The sequence below is a fragment of the Oryza glaberrima genome, chromosome 11 (genome assembly GCF_000147395.1).
Source record: "Oryza glaberrima chromosome 11, OglaRS2, whole genome shotgun sequence".
Taxonomy (NCBI): domain Eukaryota; kingdom Viridiplantae; phylum Streptophyta; class Magnoliopsida; order Poales; family Poaceae; genus Oryza; species Oryza glaberrima.
In genome coordinates this window covers 17,612,882-17,637,422 of record NC_068336.1, presented here as the reverse complement: position 1 = coordinate 17,637,422, position 24,541 = coordinate 17,612,882, and the positions used below count along the sequence as shown (strand labels likewise).

General features: G+C 38.6%; 4 protein-coding genes across 5 annotated transcripts; all 4 read right to left on the bottom strand.

Moving 5' to 3' along the window:
* Positions 1-367: 367 nt before the first annotated feature.
* Positions 368-6,584, bottom strand: LOC127754144 (protein HASTY 1-like). 2 transcript variants are annotated; one of them, XM_052279617.1, is made up of 14 exons: positions 6,420-6,584; positions 6,153-6,257; positions 5,448-5,588; positions 5,259-5,339; positions 5,098-5,167; positions 4,955-5,019; positions 4,690-4,853; positions 4,539-4,610; positions 4,421-4,463; positions 4,009-4,284; positions 3,150-3,259; positions 2,765-3,032; positions 2,477-2,628; positions 368-599 (listed from the first exon to the last, which is right to left on the bottom strand). In XM_052279617.1, the coding sequence occupies exons 1-14, from the start codon at positions 6,468-6,470 to the stop codon at positions 488-490; spliced, it is 1,710 nt and encodes a 569-aa protein (XP_052135577.1). In that variant the 5' UTR covers positions 6,471-6,584; the 3' UTR covers positions 368-487. The 2 variants fall into 2 exon arrangements, with proteins under 2 accessions (XP_052135577.1, XP_052135580.1); XM_052279620.1 differs by having other exon boundaries at positions 2,765-2,906.
* Positions 6,585-7,153: 569 nt separating this feature from the next.
* LOC127753806 (uncharacterized) lies at positions 7,154-11,057 on the bottom strand. The gene is made up of 4 exons (XM_052279231.1): positions 11,022-11,057; positions 10,697-10,783; positions 8,429-8,785; positions 7,154-8,135 (listed from the first exon to the last, which is right to left on the bottom strand). The coding sequence occupies exons 3-4, from the start codon at positions 8,774-8,776 to the stop codon at positions 7,524-7,526; spliced, it is 960 nt and encodes a 319-aa protein (XP_052135191.1). The 5' UTR covers positions 8,777-8,785; positions 10,697-10,783; positions 11,022-11,057; the 3' UTR covers positions 7,154-7,523.
* Positions 8,794-9,986, bottom strand: LOC127753807 (protein ALP1-like). Its single transcript, XM_052279232.1, has 2 exons — positions 9,551-9,986; positions 8,794-9,470 (listed from the first exon to the last, which is right to left on the bottom strand). Exons 1-2 carry the CDS (start codon positions 9,720-9,722, stop codon positions 9,010-9,012), a joined length of 633 nt encoding a protein of 210 aa, XP_052135192.1. The 5' UTR covers positions 9,723-9,986; the 3' UTR covers positions 8,794-9,009.
* Positions 11,058-16,662: 5,605 nt separating the features above from the next.
* Positions 16,663-22,569, bottom strand: LOC127755622 (uncharacterized). Its single transcript, XM_052281313.1, has 10 exons — positions 22,421-22,569; positions 21,217-21,297; positions 21,008-21,038; positions 18,751-19,148; positions 18,393-18,637; positions 17,522-17,663; positions 17,171-17,438; positions 16,963-17,089; positions 16,791-16,880; positions 16,663-16,713 (listed from the first exon to the last, which is right to left on the bottom strand). Exons 2-9 carry the CDS (start codon positions 21,276-21,278, stop codon positions 16,837-16,839), a joined length of 1,317 nt encoding a protein of 438 aa, XP_052137273.1. The 5' UTR covers positions 21,279-21,297; positions 22,421-22,569; the 3' UTR covers positions 16,663-16,713; positions 16,791-16,836.
* Between the last annotated feature and the right edge of the window lie 1,972 nt (positions 22,570-24,541).

Sequence of the window (24,541 nt, the reverse complement as noted above, 5' to 3'; positions counted from 1 at the left end):
TGCTTCACCATCAACCAAGTACCCAAACAGACTCATCCTTAACCTCCCAAGACAATCATTAAGTAAAAGATATCTGCAAGTCAATCGGGATAATGAAAACTTTCTTTTGATTCTTAATAGAAAAGGACACGAACAAAACAGGGAAGATCACATACCCAACAAGAGATCTGTTTTGAAATGAGGTCAACCCTTTATTTAGTTCTGGTAGTGCTAAAACTCCAAGAAGATCACATACTTCACGAGTGAATTCAAGTAGAAGGGTCTCTTCCAATTTCCTAACTATTTCCAAAGACCCATGAAGATTACCAAAGTAATATGGAACTCTGGCTCGGCCATGATGCAACATACTGGACCATGCATGTTCAAGTACATTCCCAAAATGCATAAGTAAGGGTTGCAGCAGGTTGACTATCAAAATCTTCCAGGATTTATCTGGGCAATTTTTTACCAATGGAATAACAACCAGATGGATAAGTTTGCTTAAATGTCAAAATTCCATTGAACCCAGATCTTTCAAGATAGCAGCATAAAAACATGAGCTGTCTGTGCATTCAAATAACATTCCCCCAAGAGATGCATACAGACCAATGACGTTGTACCTACAAGGTAACAACGGATTAGGAAAATGTGCACAAGGAAACAAATGGAAGCACCATACAACCATTAAAAAATTGCAATTTCTCTAGATGAAAATGAAGTCTTCAACTTCACTGTAACCGCTTATACCACCAAGAGTATGCTTATAAGGATATTTTTGTCAAAAAATATAAAATTGATCTGAAATGTCACTCTCCTAGGAAGGCTAGTAAACTGTGCACTAGCAGCTGCACAACACTAAGTAAATGCACAAAATACCAATAATTCATAGTAAAAATCAGCTCAATCAAACAAGGTTTTACAAAGGTAAAAATGAAATTGAGGGAGTCTTAAGTGAGTAGAAGTTTAAACACGTAATCCAACTCCCTTCTCTCATACCACCTGTCACCAAAAAGCAGCCCAGAGCCTCCAATATATCAATGTTCAAGACCCACTTAATTAAAGATTCCAGAACCTTGTACAGAAATCTTTTACAGTCTAAAATTTGAACTATTTAATTCGAACGAGCATTTGAACATGAATTTAGAAACCATCTACTTCATTCAAATTGGTTATTTTATATGAACTTACGAAGTCAAAATGATTTTGAACCGTTTCCAATTCATCTGCCACTCATGGACAAGTGCACATGAAGGGGAGAATCAGCATTTCCCATGCAAAGATTAATGACAGTATAAAATATGTGTTCCTCTTATAAGTAAAAATAAATCCTGAAAGTAAGGTGGTCTTCAAGCTACTATAAACTTCATCATAATTTCCAGAATTTACTTCCACTCTGTCTGAGCCATGAAAGATTTCAATAAACTCAGACAAAGTTGGTCCTTTCAATGGTGGGCCCACCCTAAAAATCAGTCCAAGCCAAAATTTGAACTAACTTGGTAGAAATCAGCAATTATTCATTGCTAAAATTAGAATTGTCAACCTAGTGGTTTTCACAAGAAATTGACAGGCTCCAACCAATTTGCTGAGCCTTGGACCCTGTTTCTCATGATTTTGACAGGTCAGAATAAAAATAATGTGCTCAAAAATAATATATTCAAAACTACAGGTGACAATAAATTCGAATCCAAAAACGAATAAGCATAAAAGAAACTTGACAAACTATAACAAAATTGATGTTTTGGAGGAAATAAGTAATTTGGTCCATATTAGTTGATTGCTTACTCCATGCGCACCCCACCCAACCAACAAGCCCCAGTAGCAATCCAGCCCAAAACTGTAAAACCCACCCAGCAACTGTGAAAACCGTATTAAGTTCTTATGACCATGGAACAACTGACCAACCCACACCAGCACCAGCCCACGGTTCTAAAACCTACTTATTGTGATTATAAAAAAAGCTGCTAAGTTTATTGCTGTGGGATTGGGGAACGAGACGATCGAACTGATAAGCAAACAGTTATAAATCATAAATATAGACTAGATGCAATGTCTTCTCAATGGGGGTATTGACTAACTGGTTGATACTTAGGCTGTGTTCAGGAGGTGAGGTTGGGAACTCACCTCCCGCGCACGTAAAACGGAGTGACGTATTTTCTTATGATTAATTAAGTATTTTCTTATGATTAATTAATTATTTACTTTTTTTAAAAAAAAGGATTAATATTATTTTTTAAAACAACTTTTGTATAGAAAATTTTTGCAAAAAATACACCGTTTAGCAATTTGAAAAGCGTGCGCGTGAAAAAACGAGGGAGGTGAGTTGAGAAAGTTGGGGAAAGAACTCAGCCTTAATTAGGCAGTGGCGCAGATGCCTTTATGACAAAATATACATATACAAATCTTGCCCAAAACTTTTGTACTCACGACATGTAATAGAGGAAAACACAGCAAGTAGAAACTGCATGAGTATCTGAGCTATTATAAACATGGTACATACCCACTCTCTCGGATATCCTGTAGCCATTGTCTCATCTCAATTTCTTGGAAACCTTCCTCCTCATCAATCCCAAATCTTTTAGCTTTTGCAAGCTTTTTTGATAGATCAAAAGTAATCTCTCGATTCCAGAGGGCATGTACGCATTGAAGGTACTGAGAGACAACAATTTCAAGTCAACTAATATACAAATAATTCACAAGTTTCAAAAGTAACTAGAAGTAACGCAAGAATTCAACATCATTATGTATATAATCGTATGATAATGTGAACTTTTATGTGGAGATATACCCTTAGGAGCAATGGAAGGATCAACCCTAAGAGACTAACTGAGTATTTATCGGGCATTTGGATAGCATGAGACTCTTCTGCTCTCCTTTTGAGCTGCCCTTCCCATGACTTCACCACATCATGAACATTCTTCACAAACTGTCTATTAGAAAATAGACATGTGAGGCACCATGCATAATGTGTGTATTTACTTTCCCACTCTGGCTGGGTCCAAATTTTGCTAAGAGGACTGAGTATACAAGTAAGAACTTCCTTGTATTGCTGAATCCTAAAAGAGAAAATAATATGATGTAACTATTTCTACTACATGAAGGCTACTGCTTACTACGGTAGCACAACATAGTAGCTCCACACAATTAATTATAGGTAATAACAAATTACATACCTAGACCAGGATGACACAATAAGGAATGCTTCAGATATAAGATTCTGCTCTGCAAGGAGTAGACAGCCCACGTGGTGGAAAGAGTTTGATCGTCTAGCTCCATCATTACCCTGAAACATCAATAGAAACACTTACATGTACATAATAGAACAATAGAATACATATACAGCATAGCGTGCATCTTTAGAAGCATGTGCATCTTAGTGAAAATGATTGCTACTCTAGAAAGAGTTGAAGGGTGTTTTTATTAACATGTAGTATCATCGCCGATTAGAGTGAAAACTAATGTGCTACATGATGATGGGATTAGTGCCATACGGAGAGCGCTCCAAGCCTCCAACAATCGCACTTCTGGGTTAACAATGTATCACATGAAGCAAGGACGAAAGAGAAAGTCGAGTACTCGAGTGCTATCCGTATGTGAACCTGACCCCATGGAAGAGAGGGAACAACACAGAGGCTGGGGTGTTACAATAAAGGAAATACCTAATTACCATGGAAAATCAAAACGAAACTTAGCAAATTATGACACACTTCTTATGGAAGGTATAGTTTTATATAGGAAATTCGAATTGTTGGAATCTGCTGTGTTCTTCATGAGCTAATTCAGAACATCAAACAGCAAATAAATATATTATTGGATTAGATGGAAGCGCAGTCACTAACATTCTTGGGTCTGTGGCATCCAGCATGTTATCTCTACTATCATTGTCATGCCCATCATTCCCCAATAAATATCATAATACTACAAATATATCAATTGCCATGAGCCTCCAGTAGATATAGAAGCAAGATTTAGTTGCTACATAGGGATATTATGAGATAAAATGTATATGCAAACCATGATAAATACTCCTACCTGGAGATCTAATTCACAATCATTACCCTCCACTTGTGTGCTGAGAGTGATACAGGAATCAGGAGAACTCATTACGACTGCAGTGCTACTTTTGTTGTTGCTGCTGCTTTCACAGCTCAGTCTCTTCTGCACACTAGTATTCTGGGATATTGTACCAGAGATATTGCTGTAGCTGCTTGAACTACTACAATAATCCTTTGGACAAGCAGAGATACTCAATGCACCATGTAAAGCTTGCACATAATGAAATGTAGTATGTGGACATAATAGATAATCCTGCATGAGGAAAAACTCTCTGTTATCAGATAAGAAATGTATTAGGATTAAAGCAACAATAAATTATTGAGAACTTCAATGCACGTCAAAGTATGTTGTGAATGTTTAGTAGTAATGTAGAAACCAGATGACTCACTGCAAAATCATGATCTGCAACCGCAATAGAAACAGGTCTTTTCCTGGAGAAACATGAACAGGCACAAGCTAGTGAGAAAAAGGCAGAAGTGGAGACAAAATGAACATATGTGCTGTACCTCTGCAATATAAGTTTGAAAAACTGCAATGCGTGCACACAGAAATCATTGCAAGAAAGTAGGCATCCACATCTGCAAAATAAAGCAAAACAATAGTTAGCATTGAGTATTGACCATGTAACACCCTGTTTCAACTTTGTCGATAGCATACCCCTTAATAAGACCGTGCTTCCCCAGATCAACAACATGAGCCCACCCTGCATATGTAATGGCTGCATCTAGGACAGCTTTTACTACAGATGCATGTTCCTCAGCTACTTCCACCTGACACTTCTCTTTTTCACCCAAAACAGCTCCAACGTGTTTCTCAAGCAACTACAATTGGACAGTTAATGGAGTGCAGTAAGAATCAAATCCATGTTTCCATAAAACAATAAACCACCAAGACTACTGATGAATAGCCAAGAAAAACTCACAGAGGAAATGAATGGCAAAATCTGCGGAAGGAACTCAGATAAGGAAAGCAGTTCGCCTTTATCACCTATTAAAACCAATGGTGTCAATTTGCCTGTTAGTTGAACTATTCGATTAAAACCCATAAAAGAATTGTGATTATTACCTCCAAAATGTGAAACATGAGCAATTCGATTATCAGAAATTGACTTCAGAATAAAGCAGACTAACTCGGTCTAACAATTCACACGAAAAAACAAAATAACATTAGTCACACAAATGTCAGTACAAATAGGTCAAAGTGGTGGTTAAAATAGACAAACTTACCTCAGTAGCACGCTTTGCTGATAGACACACAAGGCAGGGGATTAGGTCATGCAACAGAGAAATTCCATGGCTCCAAACCACCTGCTACATTAAATTGTTATTGAGAAATAGTATGAATTTTCAACATAACACATAAGAAATGAATTAGTATCACAGCAAACAATAAATAAAATAAGATTAAATCATAACCTCTGCAACTAAATCAGCTGCTGCATTCTTCCAAACCAGATCATCGAGGACTCCCAACTCAACTCCTAATAAACTAAAAACATCAGCAAATTTGCTCCAATTTATGATGCTGACTTCCTCCCACCTGAATCTCATCAAATGCTGCAAAATAACAAGACAGAAGGTGATGAATACACGGTTCTATAGCATAAACATTGCAAACAACTGCAGGCCTGACATAAGAACTCGTCACAGTTAGTACCTTAGTATGTGATAAGACAAATCAAAAGGTGGCTGGCAAATGATATAATTATGATGGTAGCATAATGCAATGAATCATAAAACTGTTTCAAAGGACATGTAGGTAGTAAAATGCAATGAATCAGATCCAAGATTCATCACACGATTATTCTTCCTAAATTTGATTCAAAACATATATCCCCAACTCCTTTTTAATTTCAATCTGCAGTGTCATTGTGGAGAATATATATCATCTGCTTTACGCTGCCATTTAGTTGCAATTCACTAAAGTATTTGATCATTAGGCAAATACTGAGAACTCCATCCACTACCCCTTCCCACTAAACCGTGCAACCCAATATTTTAGACGGGATAGGATGGGCAAAAATTGCAGATAAATGGAAGCACACAACGAAAAGGTTATCATCCGATCAAGTCCACGAAAAAGCGCATAATGTCAGCACATCAGGAATTAAATTAAACGACCTGTAGCAATCTGACGCCATGTCCCCGGACCTCATGAGGGAAATCCTTCCTGATAAGATGAAGCGACGCCCTCACCAAGGCATCAACGTACCCTTCATCCCTCACCTGCGGCAAACCAAGCAAAAGAAAAAAAAGAAATCAAATCAAATTCTGGAGCACAATTCATCCGCCAGAGCCCCGAATCATCACCATGATCGAGCACCGCCGCCGATCAAGCAGTAGAGAGGGAGATAGATAGAGAGAGAGAGAGAGAGAGGGATCCCTCACCGGCACGGGATCGCAGTCGACGGCGCGGCCGGACGTCGTGGCGGCGTCCATGGGCGCTCCCCTCCCGTGGCGAAGGATCGATCAAGCGGCCCTGGGCTCGATCGGAGCGGGTTAGGGTTTGGGGCGGAGAGGCGCGCGGCGACGCTACTCCGTTATACTGATACTAGCCTGATGGGGACAAAAAGGGGGGAGAGAGAGAGAGAGGAACAAGTCGGCGGCTTCCTTCTCTTGTAAGCCAACCGGAGATCTAGGGGTTGTTTAGTTGAGTGACTTAGGTTGCCACAACTAAGGTTAGGCATATGACAATGTTGTGACATGACTAACTTTGTGGTAAGTTAGAGCTGTTTGGTTGATTGACAAAAGTGTGGCAAATTTGTTAAGGGTATTGTTTGGATTCCTGCCATATGGTAAGCCACAAGTTTGGCAAAAGTATGTGGCTATTGTTTGGTTGATGCCTAACTTGAATATGGTTACTTCCAATCAATTAGGTGGTGAGATTACCACCCCGGGATATACGAGAATAAACATGTTGCTGCATGTTTTATTCAGTGATTAATTAGAAAACATATTATATAGGTTGTCGAATGAAACATAATCATATTTAAATAATATATAATTGGCAAATTAGACAACAACATTTAAGTGAGATAAATCAAAATACTACCAGACAATAGCCACTACAGAAGTGCATGCAGAAGCGCATATGAAAATATCATTGGAGGGCAACACTCAACTTTCACATATATATACAAACCACATAATTAACTTTAGCTTCGAAATATATCACAGATGGGCAACAATACTCAATCACTAGAGAAATTTACATAGCACACTGAAGCAGAAAGTTCGTACTTTTGCATCATCACTATATAATGACAGTTCTAGAAACCAAAAGAAGCTACCAGCTTGAACCTGACATATTGATATGATCCAAGATAACCTAATTAGTGCTCCCACATCTAGTATAGTGTTTTCCCAAAAGTAACTATTTGCTTGGACATAAACATATTTCACAAGGTTTTAATATAGCTGATTAGTACAGCTATTCTAACTGAGCAAAAGGTCAACAACATATCCAAATATTGACAGTTAGATTCATTTTTCCTACGCACCATCTCGGTCGCACATGAACTGGTACACCCAAGTCTCCACAGTCGTGTCAGCAGAAGAAGCAAGAAATCCCCGCACCCCCTCATTCTCTTGGCGTCCCAAATAATTTCCAACGACAACCTTACCATTAGTACTAATGGGCAATGCATCAATCCTCTTCCACAATGAAGCATAAGGGTCACAAAACTGTGGCACTGGAGGTGGAGGAGGAGGATTACCAAGCTGATCCACCAAACGGTCCATTGTGTTGCTAATTTTCTCAGTGGCATCTGTGAAACGGCTCTTAGGCTTTGGTTGCTGCTTCTTACTTGGGGACTTTGAACCTCTTGGTCTCTTTTTACCAGCTCGAGATGTACTAGAAGAGCCATTATCTGCACATGTGGGAGATGGTAATGTGTCCGAGTCTTCTGCAGCAATGTCGATAGGACGTGCATAGCTGGAAATATCATTCAATCCTTCGTCGTCACTGCTATCAGATTTGTTATCAACGTCACAACATGTTTGTTGGTCCATGGCAAGAGAGCCATCTGCGTTACTACCTGAGAAAAGCTCTTGCATCTCATGAAAGTATTTTATTGGCTTAGAAAGCAAACGCCTATCCCTATCCTGCATGTTGATAGAATAATTAGTAAAAAAGCAAACCATGGAAGAATCTAATAATTCTCAAGAAAGCTAAATTTAAATGTGAGCAGAAGTATTGTGTTATAATATACTTGCTAACTTAAATCTGTACAAAAGCATGGCAATACATTTTTTACAAGAAATTGGCACATATTCATGAGCAATCAAAACTATCCATTTACACATTACGAAAAGTATATATTGATAAAATCCTCAAAACAGTTGACCTCATAGAACTAATGGCAAAAAAAAATTAAATGTTTATAGCAGCCACTTACTTTGAGAGTAGCCTTTTCAGACTCTGATATGGTCAGTTTACATTTAATAGCATCAAAACCATTGCCACTCTTGTTTAAAGCCGTTTCAACTATCTTCCAGTTCTCTTTGTAGTGCCTATAGTGACGGGTCACTTGGGCAGACGTTACACCCATAGCAAACTCTTTGTTTAAGGCATCAGCACATTTCATATGGTGCTGAGATTTCCATATGAAGTTTGCATGTTGGTCTTTCTTGTACTCGATGTACCAAACAAGCATGAACTTAGTTTGTTCATCATCCCAACTAATGGATCTCTCACGAGAAGACCCTTCAGTCTCAACCTTCCCCTTTCCCTTGGCTTTCCCCATTTATTCCAGCTATGACAAGTTGATAAAGTATAATAAAGTAACATATCAGCAAGATAAAATAGCATGCATCTCACAATAATAAAAGATGTTTCATACATAAATCTGATGTGGCACAAAGAACTTTGCTGCAAGGCAAGAATCTAGGAGAACACATACTAGGAATTTAAGCAATACTTCAGAAAAGATAAATATAGACCCACAACTACATGCTAGCTAGCATCATTTTATATATCTTAATTAGCTGCTGAAGTAGATTGCCCAGCTTTATCTTGCCACATAGCTTGTGCCATCTGATCTCGTTTAAGCACCCAAGCCTCATTCTCCTCACGGATATCTTGATATACCCTATTGCTCCTTGGCAAGACTCTATACCAGGTTTCATGGTCATATACATATTCATCATCACCATTATCCAGTATCCAATTGTGAAGCGTACAACAAGCAATCACTGTCTTCACTTGTGTTTTCAAAGGGAGATTTGGCTGACTCTTGAGGATATTAAATCGATTTTTCAGGGTTCCAAATGCCCGTTCAACTGTTGTTCTACATGACGAATGACGATGGTTATATAGTTCTTTGTAATCTTGAGGTTCTCTACCACCTTTATATTCTTTAAGGTGATAACGAACACCACGGTATGAGGGTAGTATACCAGGTCTTGCTGCATATCCAGCATCGGCTAGGAAGAATTTTCCTATAACACGAACATGTCTTATAGTCAGTGGTGGCAAGCTGAATTCATGGTTGATGTACATGATCTAATTAAAGTCCTACCTTCTGGTATTTTTAGACCACTAGGGCGGCTTAGAGCATCTTGAAGCACATGTGAATCATGGGCTGATCCCTCCCATCCAGCAAGGACATAAATAAATCGCAAGTCAAAATCAACAGCCGCAAGGACATTTTGAGTGGGAGATTTCTTTCTACCCCTAAATCTGTCCTGCATATGTGCAGGGACAGATGCTGGTACATGAGTACCATCCAAAGCTCCTATGCACCCCTAAGAAAAGAAAAATAATGAATGCCCAATTAGTCTATCAAGCAGATGGATTATATGGTTAGGTTTCTACAAAAGAAACTTGTGTTGTGTACCTCAAAATACGGGTGGAATCTTCCTGGGCTACTTGTGATCTTTGGATGTGTTTCAGTGCTTCTGATGTATATTAGTTCCTTAGAAATTGAAACAAGTGAATCCAGAACAGCGTTGAAGTACCTACTGACTGTCTCACCCGATCGAAAAAACTCAAAACCAACTGACCTATTACACCATTTATGTCCCACTATATGCATGAACATTGCAATCTGTTCTTCCACTGTTACATGCAAGGTGTCTACTAAAAAACCACGCGATCTGAAATGACCACAAAGCTTATGAAAAATGGCTTTTCGCATCCGTAGCTCAGAAACACAATTGGCCTCGGTACCATTAAACAAACGATTTAGCCGTGCATCTCGCTCCACATCTCTAAGAAGCATGGGAGAATATCTTACACCTTCTCGCTGCCTTTTTCTCATGTCAAGCAAATATGAGTAACTAGCTACACATATGACAATAGCAACAAGCAACCTTCTCCTCCATATGTCATATTGGTAGTAGTAGCTGAAGTAGTACTGTAAATATATTTGTTTCCTTTGGTCCATCTAAATAATTAAGAGATCCTACATTAATAAATATTTAGAATAAAACAACAAAACTACCATACAATAATTACATAGAACAATCAACATTTTTTTCACATTACCATTTGTAATAAATTTATCGGTTTCATAGTTTTGGGAATCCACATCTAGCCAACAAAGCTAAAAGGATTTTGCAATAATGGAGTCACAGAGCAAACCTTAGGTCCAGGACAGGAAAAAATGAACAATCCCCAATCCCTTTAAAGAAGAACAGAATAAGCAGGTATGCAGTGTGCTTACCGTGATGGTCCCAATTCCTACTCTAGCCACACCAGCGACTCCTCACCAATATGAACTTGCAATTGCAGCCTAGACCATGACTCAAGCCTGATGAAAGGAGCAAATTAAATAGAATATGGGATTAAAGGAAAGGAAGATACATATCAAATCAAAATGGAATGAAGAAGAGGGGGGCGATTTTAAGAAAAAAAACTTTCGAACGGCAACACTTCTCAATGGAACATATTAGCGTTAGGGATTTCGAGAAAAAAAGTTGAGGACCTAAATGGTATATGCATGAGATAGATGGAAGAGGATAAAAGAGGAAAGAGAAGGGAATACTTGCCTGATGCTCCTGATGCTTGAGTTGCTTCGAGAGAAAAATCTGGGGAGAGAGAAGAGAGAGCATGTGGGAGTAGAGATGATAAGAGAGAGAGAGAGCACTGTTGGTGTCAGATGCTTTTTCCAGGAGACTCCCGCCTTTTTTTTCTCATTTCGCGCCACTGCTTCGCGCCATTTTCTTTGGGCAGGTGAGCATAACACCAGCTTTTACAAGTCTCACCTTTCACACCACAAGTGAGCCGCAAGTGAGGCGAACGAATTCAGCGCCACAAGTCTGGCGCAAAATGCTACTGCAATGTACTTGAGAGCTGCCACATTTTCTTTGGCAGCCTAAGGTGCGTTAGTCTAACAAACACTAGGCTAACTAGTTATGGCATGGCTAAGTTGAGTTGTGGCAAGTTGAGTCACCGATCCAAACAACCCCTAGCTAGTCCACGCTGAGGTGGTGCTTTAGGGCATCCACAATGTACTTCAAAACCAGTCCATAGCCAATAAAATAATACATTCAGCTATCTAACCACATTGTGGAAGTAGTCCATAGGAGAGAAATAACAAAAGTCATCCATAAGCATATGGGCTACCCATATAGAATAAAATATGTCATTTGTCTCTATTTCCTCTCTCCTCCTCATACTACTTACTAACCATATACATTGTGAATGTTGCAATAGTTAAAATCCACAAATGTGGGTCCCATCTATATGGACTACTTTAGCTATATACATTGGTGTTGCCCTTATCGAGGGACTTTTTGCTAATTAGTGCCTACGCGCTATAAACTTATATCGCGCGTATTTCTGGCCCATCTGTCTCATGCGGCCCAAACCATCGTGCTGTCGCATCATCTTTTTTTTAAGTACCTATACATCTTTCGAAAGATTTTTATGATCGTATCACACAGATTTTTAATCTTTGGATTAAAATCCGATAGATATAATAAAAGGCAAAAAGCAATTAAGAAACACCATAATGGACACTAAATTACCATATCCTCAAGAAAAAGACCAAATCCAATACAAAATTTAAAATTTACATGTGAAGATTCAAAAATTACAGTGTAACTTACAAAAGTTACAGTGTAAGTTTCATAAATTACACTGTAACTTACAAGAAAATGCACTGTAAATTTGAGTGAGAAAATCGAGTGAGAGATAAGAAAAAATCTTTCGAGTGAGATATAGCAAAATCGTTTTTTTTTCGCCTAGAGAGACCACGTATCGTTTATAGGTTGTATTAGAAAACGTGATTAGGGTTGTGATTAGTTTAGATTTTTTTTTCCTCTGTATTATCTCGTTTGGTTGTTTTATTTGACTTTTCAAATTTAAGACTATATTCTAAATTTAAAACTTTCAACTTTTCATCTCAAATTTGAAAAACTTTTCAACCTAGATTTGAAAACATTCAACCCAGATTTAAAACTTTCAACCCAGATTTGAAAACTTTCAACTCAAATCTAAAACTTTTCTCCCAGATTTGAAAACTTTCAACCCAGATTTGAAAATTTTTAACCCATATTTAAAAACTTTCAACCCAAATTTGAAAACTTTCAATCCAGATTTAAAACTTTCGACCCCTATTTGAAAACTTTTAACCCAAATTTGAAAACTTTCAAGTCAAGATTTAAAATCTTTCAAACCAAAATTTAAAACTTTCAATTCTGTTTTTGTAAAGAGGTGATTAAAAAAAGGAAAGAAACGGAAAAAAAAAGAACGCGCGCGTCAAAATCGGGAAAAAATATACGAACAGAAAAAAGATAGGAAAAGAACGAAAGAAAAGGGCACGGGGCCCCACTGACGTGCGCGCCAGCTAAATTGCTGGCGTGTACGCGCGCAGCAGCAGCCCCCCTCAAGAGGGTGTTTAGGAACTAGGGACTAAATTTAGTTCCTCTCAAAAAAACATAAGGTGGTGTTTGGTTGGAGGGACTAAAGTAGGGCTAAACTTTAGTCCCTCTCACAAAAACATAGGGACTTATACTTTTATGAGAGGGACTAAATTTAGTTCCTAGTTCCTAAACACCCCCTAAGTCCCTATGGTAGGGACTTATGTTTTTTTGATAGGGACTAAAGTTTAGCCCCACTTTAGTCCCTCCAACCAAACACCACCTTAGTTTACTTATTTAGATACTAATTTAAAATATTAAATATAGACTACTTACAAAACTAATTATATAAATAAAAGCTAATTTGCGAAACAAATTTTTTAAGTCTAATTAATTTATAATTAGAGAATGTTTACTATAGCATCACATATACTTCCTCTGTCCCATAATATAAGGGATTTTGCGTTTTTGCTTGTACTGTTTGACCACTCGTCTTATTCAAAAAATATAGGAATTATTATTTATTTTTTTGACTTACTTTATTATCTAAACTACTTTAAACACAACTTTTTGTTTTTTATATTTGCACAAATTTTTTTTTGAATAAAACGAGTGGTCAAATATTGTAAGAAAAAACTAAAAATCCCTTATATTATGGGACGGAGGGAGTACTAATCATGAATTAATTAGGCTCAATAGATTCGTCTCGCGAATTAGTCCAAGGTTATGGATGGGTTTTATTAATAGTCTATGTTTAATATTTATAATTAGTGTCCAAACATCCGATGTGATAGGGACTTAAAAGTTTTAGTCCCATCTAAACAGGGTCTGACTCGCTGAGGTTAGGCGTTGTTTAGATTCCAACTTTTTTAAAAAAAACTTTTAACTTTTTCGTCACATCAAATTTTCCTATGCACATAAATTTCCAACTTTTCCATCACATCGTTCTAATTTCTTCAAATTTCAATTTTGGCGTGGAACTAAACACAGCCTTAGGCCCTATTCGTTTCTTCTGCAAGCACAAGATTAAATTTTGATACTCGTGGCATGCTTTTTCAAACTGCTAAACGATTTGTTTCGTGCGAAAACTTTCTATATGAAAGTTGCTCTAAAATATCATGCTAATCCATTTTTCAAGTTTGTAATAATTAAAATCAATTAATCATATGTTATTACCACCTCGTTTTGCATGAAAAACTTAATATTTATCTTCATCTTCATCTTCAGGAGATTCAAACACCACCTTAGTACAAATTCGGTTTTGCGGCGGAATTCTAGTACTGTTCGTAGTTTTATATGTGTAAATTGCATTGATGGTACACAAACTTGTTAGGTAGGTGTAATTTAGTATGTAAATTTGTAAGTTGCTCGTTTCGGTACACGAACTTGTCTAGTTCGTACGAGCGAGGACCAAAATAGCTTGCAATGTTAATTTTACAAGCTGATGTTCGCTAGGGTGTGACGTGCATACGTGTAACGAGTATGCATAAGGCATACAATATTTATAATTTTGGTCTCTACTTTATTCTTCATCATGGAAATGATGAATGTCATATATATCTAACCCATATATCATTGCTCATTTTTTTTCATATATTTTTCTGCATTCACTGTATCCCATTCTATCTTTTTATTGAAGAAGTGTATGGCTAATAGCAACATTCTCATATATATGTTTACATAGTATTCTAATCCGCCCCTAAATCAATTATTATCCATGTAGTGTTATTTTCGCCTTTCTTTGCACGCACCAAACAAGCTCATGCACTAAAATGAGCAATTTACAAGTTCGTGCACTAGATTGCACCCACCTGACAAATTCGTATACCTTGGATGCAATTTACTCTTTTATATTGTACTCCGCACTTCGGATAAGCTGCAAGCATATGTTCGTAATTTCAGTGGAATCCGATTCGGAGTTTGTGGTATCCTGATTTTTCGGATTGGGTCGAAAGTACAAACTGTTCGATTTTTCGGTAGTTCAAGAAAATTCAAACTGGATTTTAAATTTCTGACATCTTTTTTTCGAATTTCATCAGTTTTTGTCGGTTTATCGACGGATTCCACAAAATCCAATGATATTGCTCCTAAGCATTGATCCGGTATCGGGACTATGAACCCTGGTTGCAAATTTAAATAACAACTTCCGAATTTTCTATTAGCACACTTTCTGAACTTTAATGGTGAGTTTTTCTGAAAAATATATACAGAGATTTTTTTGAAAGAATCAAATAAATTTATTTTTAAGTTTATAATAGTTACTCCATCTATCTTAAATTATAAGACCTATATTTTTTTACACGGTCTTCAATAGCATACTTTGACCAATTTTTTATTTCATTCTATAATCCCAACAAATATATAATTAGCATCACATGAAAGTATTTTAAAATATGAATCTAGAAATATAACATGCATAATAGTTAGTATAGATATAGTTAGTATAATTATTAGTTAAAAGCTACTGTATGGTGTTGATCGTCAAAAAAAGAGCGAAATACATGGCCAGTTCCCTAAACTTGTGCGGTGGTGTCACTTAGGTCCGTGAACTTGAAATTGCACATTTAGGTCCGTGAACTTGGTTTAATATACCAGCCCCGGTCCAAACATCCTTTCATGCAACACTTTTGCTCTCAGCCCCCTCCGCATCACAACACGTCGCATATATCTCCTTGTAGCTATATAGTGACACTAGATAAAAAAAAATCTTAAATCGTTATTTCCTCTCATTCTTCTCCTTGCATGTATAGAAAATGTGGTCCCGATTAGCAATTACCATTGCTCTGCACTCCAAAATGACCTTATCCTTGCACAACGGGCACTTGATCAACAACACCTTCTTTCAGCGACTTTAAGACGAGAACGAGCTTGGAGAATCCATAGGATGCCTAGCGTGCAAGCCACATTGCGTTGCTTCTTGGCCTCCTTCTGCTAACCTCACCGTTGAAACCCTAGCCGATTTAGGGATATTTCAGGGGATTTGGGTTGAAATGCACTGGTCAGGGCAAGGTATGTGCGAAGGTATATGCGGAGCGGACTGAACACAAAAGTGTTGCCTACATGGCATTGCTACATTGGTGGTCAAACATGGTCAAATGACGATTGCACCGGGGGGTGATATATTAAACCAAGTTCACGGATCTAAACATGCAATTTTCAAGTTCACAGATTTAAGTGACACCACTCCACAAGTTTAAGGACCAACATGTATTTCGCTTAAAAAAAACCATGAATGATATAGGGACAAAACCATCACAAAAAAATACAGTAATGCCACCTCAACTAATATTACTATATGTAAGGAAAAAAGAACATCGAGACACGTACCGGTGTTACATAATCTGGCCGAATGTGTGTTTGCCTGCTTGGGCAGAACCGACTAATCGTAACAACAGCAAAGCATATACTTACATGAAACCAAGAAGATAAAGAAAAAAAACATCTACCAAGATGTTCTCAGAAAGCATGAGCCGAGACCCATAATGATTTTTTTTTAACTAAGGCTGAAAGCCCCCATTTCCATTACTAGAAATGATACGACGAGTACAAAGAGCTCGAAAGTAAAAGAAAAGCCAGGCTAGCGCAACCCCCTTACTGGAGCAGCACCCTAACAGGAAAAGACTAACGAATTTCTGCAGGGCATCCTTTACAGAGAACAACGGATCACAGACAAACAAAATAAGAAGGGTAAGCCTATTTGACTGCCAGTGCAAAACAAAGAACTCAGCATCACTATACTCCTAAACTCTTTTTCACTCCAAACGTCTTGTGCAAATTCTCCATCCAAATCTGGAGCTTGCTTCCTTGCGAGACCCATAATGATGTTCCGCCCTCCTAACTTCCGAGCTAATCACAAACCTGGAGAAGAGAGGCCCAACTAAAGTACAAATCAGATGGCTATGGATACTGATGGAGTATAAATGATTAACACATAAGCTATTCTGCATATCTCACCCAATCATCCTTGGCAACCTTACACCTGATGAAGAACTGCTACCTATTACTTCTTACTTTGCCTGAACGCTTCCATATACAGAGTTTTACCTGTATGTAATATTGATGGCAGGTGAAACGTTAAGGAGAAGTTAAGGCACTCAACTAATTGAAGCTGCTTTGAAGACTTTACTTCTCAGGATTGGGGACTCCATCACCCAGCCAAGTTGGCGTATATGCGATACCAGCTCGATCATGTAGTCTGCCTTCGATTTCTGCACAAGTAATTCCACCAATCTTTTGCATTCACCAACATCGTTCTGGAGAAAAGAAACTTCAGTTATTCTTAGCTTTTAATGAAACTTTGGTAAAGCCTCCTGCCTATAGAGCTTGAAAATTACCTTATCCCCTTTGTAATTCAGGTAGGTCGTATCTTGGTGAGCCACTACCCTTTTTCTCAGAAATTTAATTGAATGTAGAAGACTCTTTTCCTTGCCAGCACTATAGCCAAGTTTTACCATGCAGCTATCAATTCCAAGAGGATCCATTTTTCTCAGTACAAGCTTCCTTGTAACTTCATCGCTTTCAATGCACCAAAATATTTCTCTAAGAAAATGAATCTTCACATATGTTGTCCATAGGCCGGGTTCCCATAGCAGGTCAGAATAACTGCATCCAAAATTAGTCTTACATAACAAAAAATTGCTTTATACAAAAATAAAAATTGCAGCTTGACAAGCAAATTAACTTACTTTGCAGGTGGATTTTTTTTCAGTTTATCCTTGAGATGTTTCATCTCATCATTGGGTTCGAGCATATTCTTATGTAATAGTTCATCAAGAAACGTAGCTGCTGCTTCCCAGTTAAGACGTTTTATAACATCAACAGTAGGCGCTATTAAAAAATTGTATATTAGAAAACAAATATAATAAACTCGCTAAAGTTAATCAAATTTACTTATTGAGAAGTCACTGAACTGTATAGCTGCTCATAATGTGAACTTAAATAACTTAAACTACATGTTGAAGAAGTAATTTCATTCTATCACCTGAATACAACTAAATATTTTTCTTCAAATCCTAGAATCATGTCAAGATCTTTATTTAGCATATGCCATTTAACTGTTAGCAGATGTGGTAATTATTTTGTAATTTTAACTTTTTTTTTTAACTTTTGGAGCATAAAATTCAAACCTAAGAAAGTTAAGTTTTAGATTACAAGTTGGAATTTGAAATACGATCAAGAACTGAAACACTGCCACGCAAAAACAAAAGTTGAAATACTCAAAAATAAAATTATCATTGACTTCAATGCTATGTAAAGAAATTTGACTACCTAGAATTCAAAATTTTTGAAGTTATGAAAAGTTGTGAAACTTCAGTTGAATTCCATACATGATGTTTAACAAATTGAATTTTGAATGCTACCAAAGAAATTTTGCATACACATCGACTCAATAGAGCTTAGAAACATATGATATTGTTTTAGTACACTTTCTAGGATGACAAATTTCTATCTATGCACTTAATTTCAAAATTTATAATCTAGTAAATAAATAGCAAATTCCAACATAGTAGTACCAGAAATAAATTAATAAGCCAACTGCGGTATTATTGTAGTTACCTTTTCGGCCACGACTATTTTTATCTCTCATGTGGTTGGGAAGTTCAGTGTAGAAATTTCCAAACAAAATTTGGTACTGTCCCTCAGCCATCTTGTTATAATAGATTTGACCATTATAAATCCGTAGTGGAGATAAAGGAAATGATGTCCCTTGAGATTCATTTTCATACTTAGAAGAAGTGGATCCACTGTTGATTGTTGTAGGAAGTTGGTCATTTATGTAGGAAACAGCGCTCAAAATATCACTGAAAATTTTGACGAATAGGATATCAAACAAGGGAGTGAGAGAAATGCACAAACCAAATAAATTGACTAATTGATTTAACCTTTTTAGTGTGTATGGCATCAATTGTCTTACCAGATATCTTTGGAGCCTTCATCCGTAAATCCATAAGCTCTGCACTTGGGCTTGTCATTTTCAATAAACTTCTCTATCAAAAATAAGTCTTCCATGGGGACATCCAATAGTGACCCATCAATAAGAGGATATGTGATAAAAGCCTCAGCCTTGTTATGCTTCTTCAGCGCATCAAAGTGTTCCCAGAGCCAAAAACCAGTTGGTTTAAGTATATTCGGGTGCTGACATCTGTTCAGGAGTCCATACATATGTTCTGCATCATCCAATCTCTGTACAAGCTGAGCAGCGCAATACTGCAAAGTGAAATCTCCACAGTTGATTGCAGCATAGTGCAGAACGGTACCATGAATCAGCTTCTTGTACACAATCAATCTCCTGTAATTCCTTGATAAACAAACCTGTATGTTAAAGATTTAGAGACCCTAAAAAGTTAGCTCTAAAGAAATGACGGTCATGTATTTCAACGATTTATATAAGAGATCAACTTTTCACCACTCAACTCTTAGACACTTGAACTGAACACTTTTCACCCAGAAAGTGTTGAAACCAAACACCTTTTCACCATTGGTTTTGTCCTTGTTGGTGACTAATTGACAACATCATCAACCAGGGCATGACAGATGGTGAAGAGGTGAAGACTACTACAACACAAACATGCTCCCAGTTGCTTTGAAATAAAAGTAGGTGGTGGTTTTCAGGAAGGTCGATCCTGGCCTGGCAGGAACATCATGGCTATTATCTAAAAAAGGAACATCATGGCTAGATCTGATAGGCACAATGGTGGTAGACTGGTAGTAGTATGACAACAGCGGGATCTAATAATGGAATGGTGAGGAATAAAGGAACGCCATGATCGAGTTCCTAGCCTCTTATATAAACCTTTTCTCACATTCTTCTCAGCCCTTTCCATTTTTAGTTAATGGGAGCAAACACTCTTGACCTTTATGATTTCCATAGACTAATCTAAAGAAAAAAAAAACAAAAACTCATTGAATAATTTTACTACTACTTTGATCAATTAGAATTCTACTCTAAACAGACTAATCTAAAAAAAGATATATCACTCTAGAAGCATCTACCAAATGATATACCCAATAATAAGTTCTTGCATCTCTCCCACAATCTACATTCTACGGCCAACTTTTCCTGCTACGCTCTCTACCACCAAGATACCCCCAAATTGTGTTCATTTGTCCAGGACATCATGCTCATTCATGCCTCACCATTTCTTACCAAACAGGGCCGGCTCTACAGTTTTGAGGGCCCTAGGGCAAACTTGACAAGATGACCCTTAACCCTCTCTCCCCTACAGAGAGACGTGTTACATGTATATTCACACTTTTTGGGTTGTTCAGATTGATGTCATTTTAAACCATATCAATTTTTGGTAAAGTTATCAAAAATATACATTCATTTAGTTTTTTTTACCAAATCCTGCCAAAACTTTACAATATTGCTAAATTGTCAAAATTTTGGTATTGCCAAAATTTGGTAAGATTTATTTTGGCTACAATCTAAACATCCCCTTCATTTTCAAAGTGTGTTTTCAAATCTAATCATAGAGAGAAATGACCATTGATAACAATTCATATATATGTTCTTAGAAATAGAAAAATATCAACACTTAAACTGATCTTGTTTATTTTTCCCATTTATTTACTTAGCACCATAAAAATGCTTCTTGACTAAAATTACAATTTTTCAGCACCTAAAATTATAAAGGTTATCAACAAGAATCTATCTATACATACAATTTTGATTATTGAATCTAGAATCTTTATTAATTCACTAATCAGTATTATGTAGATAACCAGGAGTAGTAGATACTAGTATGGAATTATTCACTAATCTTAAATACCACTTTGGCTCATACAACATTCATATTTAGACATGAGCCCCTAGCCAGGACGGGCCCTAGGCCGTCGCCCTCTTTGCCCTGCCCCAGAGCCGGGCCTGTTACCAAAGCAACTGCTGCCATACCCGCAGCCAACATTGTTGTGATTTGTGAATGACAGATAAGTCATGTTGTTCTTTCTATGCATGACCTATTCGAAAGCTGCAGTCTCTTTTCAGTTGTAAGCAACCATGCCATGCTAATAGTCTTGTCCGGTTTCAATACTTGAGGAGTTACAAGTATTGTTTTTGAGCTTATGGTTGAAATCTAGACTCTCGTAAGAGCTGAGGAGTGTAAAATAGTTCTTTTTCCAAGACAAAGGGTTTAGCACTTCCCGCAAAAAAAAAGGGGTTTAGCAGTTACCATGACATCACCATGGTGCCCCATTGGAAACCTGAGATAGAGAAAATATATTTATATTACAAATACAGTGATTGCACATATATTTAATTAATATTGCATTAAATTAGAGAAGGATAAACCAAGATGAAGTTTCAAGAAATCATCTCAGATTCATGATAATATGATTATCACTAAATGTAGAAGGAAAAGAACCGGAACGATCAACTTACACAGCATCAGTTTCCTTGTTGATGGGAATTTCAATTTTTTTTCCTTTCCTTGTTGGAGCCATCTTGAATGGTATAAAATTCCTGTATTCAATGAAATAGCCACTCTTAGTTTAGATGCCGCGAGCACAAATAATATTGAAAAAATAATGGAATTTTTATGTGTTCCTATGTTAGAGTATGGAACTAATACTTCCTCCATTATTACACAGGAAATGGAACTCTGTTAGTAAATAAATACGAATAGTTATCTATCTTTTCTTTTCTTGTCAAACATGGACATAGCTCTAGTTGCAAAAACATATATGACTTAGAAGTAAAACTAAAGATACGCAAGACAATGCTACACGCCTGACGCCTGCCTCCTAGATTAGCACACCAATCTATAATGCTCCACTCTGAAGTGTGGATACTGCTAAGGTGCCTTGGCCATTTTTTTTGTATGCTGAACAGAAACAACCTGCATGTAATTTTTGGGACTACTATTGCTAAAGCCATTTGTGAGGACCACTAATGATTTCTAAGCATGACCTTGACTCATGAGACCTCTTTTCTAGGCATGCTCCGCTAGTTTAACTGCTACATGTTGCCGTCAGGGTCTTCAGTTTCGAGCCAAGATGTAGTATATGTCAGTGCCAACGTTATTGAACCTTCAGATCCATTCTTAGAATATGTTTTGTCGAGGATATCTTTGTCAAACAACATTGGTAAAATTGGTTTCATAATTCTCCGTATCTGATTTTGCTGTTGATGAAAGAAAATCAAACTAGGACTATCTTAAGAGAGGCAAAATAAAGCAGACCGAAGTACAAAAATCCAGGTAGTATAGAGCTTCAACACTAAAAAAAGGATGCATCAAGATCATTCAACTGACACTACCCCATTAAAGAATTAAGATCAGATGATATTATTGGAGACATCATCCAATTCAAACCAATATTGCCATGAATGAACTTGCACTACTAGAGTAGAAAATAGCATCTGCATTTGGAGCGTCTGTGCCAATATTGTTGGTGGCGTATGAAGCAAATCTAAAAGCGTGCGAATTAACACATACAAGCACGGCATTGCATAAGAACAAAGCGAAACGCATTGCCTGCAACAATTGCTAGAGACGGGCGGAGCTAGGAGAAATTAGTTCATCGGTATCATAATACAACCATGGATTTGTCAAGGGTTTTTCCACCAGTGAGAATTTGTCACGTACCTTGTCACGTACCCAGCAGCAATCGACTAAAATCAGAGCAGATAGCAGGCGACGAAGAACTCCAGGATCCAGATACGGAGAGGAGGAACCCACAGCTGACGGCGGAGGCGGACGGCCACGACTAGCTAGCGGGCGGCGCTCGATGGGCGATCGGGATCTGCCAAGGGAGAACGCAGAGACCAGCCAGTGTGAAGACAGGTGAAGCGCCTCGCCGCGCGGCGCCGCGCAAGCAGAGATCGCTTACCTCGGGGGGCCTGGCGTCGAAGCACCGCGGCCGCGGCAGGTGTGGTGGGGTGGTGGCGGTCGCTGAACTCGGAAGCCAGCAGCCCGTGTGGCGGCGCAGGACGAGGCGCCTGCTGTGACGGACGGCAACGGCCAGCAGCGTGCGGCCGGCCGGGCGCGCGGCGCGTGGTGGATCGGAGCGGAGGAGCGCGCGCCTCGTCGCGGCGCGTGTAGCCTGTAGTGTCGGAGCCGAGCCGCAGCAGCTCGCGGGTGGCGGCGGAGGGGTTCGAGTCTCCCCCGCAACGGCGCGCGCGCGCCCCCGGTGGAGCACGTGGGAAGCTTGCAGCCCCCCCACGTTGCCCGGTGGCGCAGGACGACGCCGCGCGCGCGGCGTGCTGCGTGGAGAAGAAGAAGCCGCCGCAGCGTGTGGGCGCGGGGCGGCCGGCCTCGTCCTCCCTCCCTCCCGCTGCGCTGCGCGCGGCAGCCGGCGGCGGCGGCGCACCTAGGGCTTCGTCGTCCCCCTCAACGGAGAGGATCGCAGCCGCCGCAGCGCCGCCGGAGAGAGATATTGATAGGCGGTTTGAGGCCACGGCCACCTGACGTCACTTCACGTGGTGACGTGGGTATTTTAACTTTGGTAGGAAGGCGAGGGCGAGGCCATGGAGAGAGAGAGAGAGAGAGAGGGAAGCAAGGGGAGAGACCGAGAGAGAAAGAAAAGTGGAGTAGAAAACAATCGACACACGCAAGTACACGAATTTTGAAATCCACCCCCTTTACTCACTGAGATGCGGGCCACCCACGTTCTTTGGCGCTCGATACCCACTGACATGTGGGCCACCCTCGTTGGTGGGCGCCACCTGACAGAGCCACTGCGAATTGAAATGGCTAGTGGTGTTTGGTTGGAAAGACTGAAGTGGGGCTAAACTTTAGTCCGTTTCATAAAAATATAAGTCTCTACCATAAAAACTTATATTTTTATAAGAGGGAATAAATTTATTCCCTAATTTTCCAACACCCTCTAAGTATACCCAACTCTCTCGCTGAGCAGCTGCACTGTAGAAGCAGGCGGTCAGCTTTTTGGGGGCGACAAGAGAGAGAGAGGCAGAGAGCCCAACGACTGCTTTCTGCTCATGTGTTGCTTCTTCGTCCAACACCCACGTGATCACATTCTCTTCCTATTCCATCCCATTAAAATCCACTACTCCTATGGTTCACCTCTTTGTTCAGGCATGTTTTTAGTTCCCAACATTTCTTTTCCTAGAAATATCAAATCTTTAAACACATGTATAGAGCATTAGGTAGGGATAAAATAAAAAACTAATTGCACAGTTAGTATAGAAATTGCGACATGAATCTTTTGAGTCTAATTAGTCCATAATTAGCCGTAAGTGCTACAGTAACCCACATGCGCTAATGATGGAGTGTGAAATTAGTTTTTTCATTCGTGTCCAAAAACCCCTTCCGACGTCCGATCAAACGTCCGATGTGACACCCAAAAATTTTCTTTTCGCGAACTAAACAAGGCCTAGGCCGATGGGATAGAAATTTAATGCTTCTTATGTACTCCCTCTATCCCTAAATATAAAGGATTTTGGTTGGATGTGACTTATCCTAGTACAACGAATCTGGACGTGCTTTATGTCTAAATTCGTTGTAATAAAATGTGTCTCATCTAATCTAAATCCCTTGTATTTAGAAATGAAGGGAGTAGCCATTAGCATAAGGAGGAGAGGAAAAAAGAAGATTGGGAAAAAACGTAAAATTTTAAACTTCAAAAATATATTAATATGATATTTTTAAAGCAAATTTTATTTTTTATAAAAAACACACTGTTTAGTAGTTCGGGAAGCGTGCACGTGGAAAATGAAACATACTCTTTCTATCACCTCCCGCTGAGTA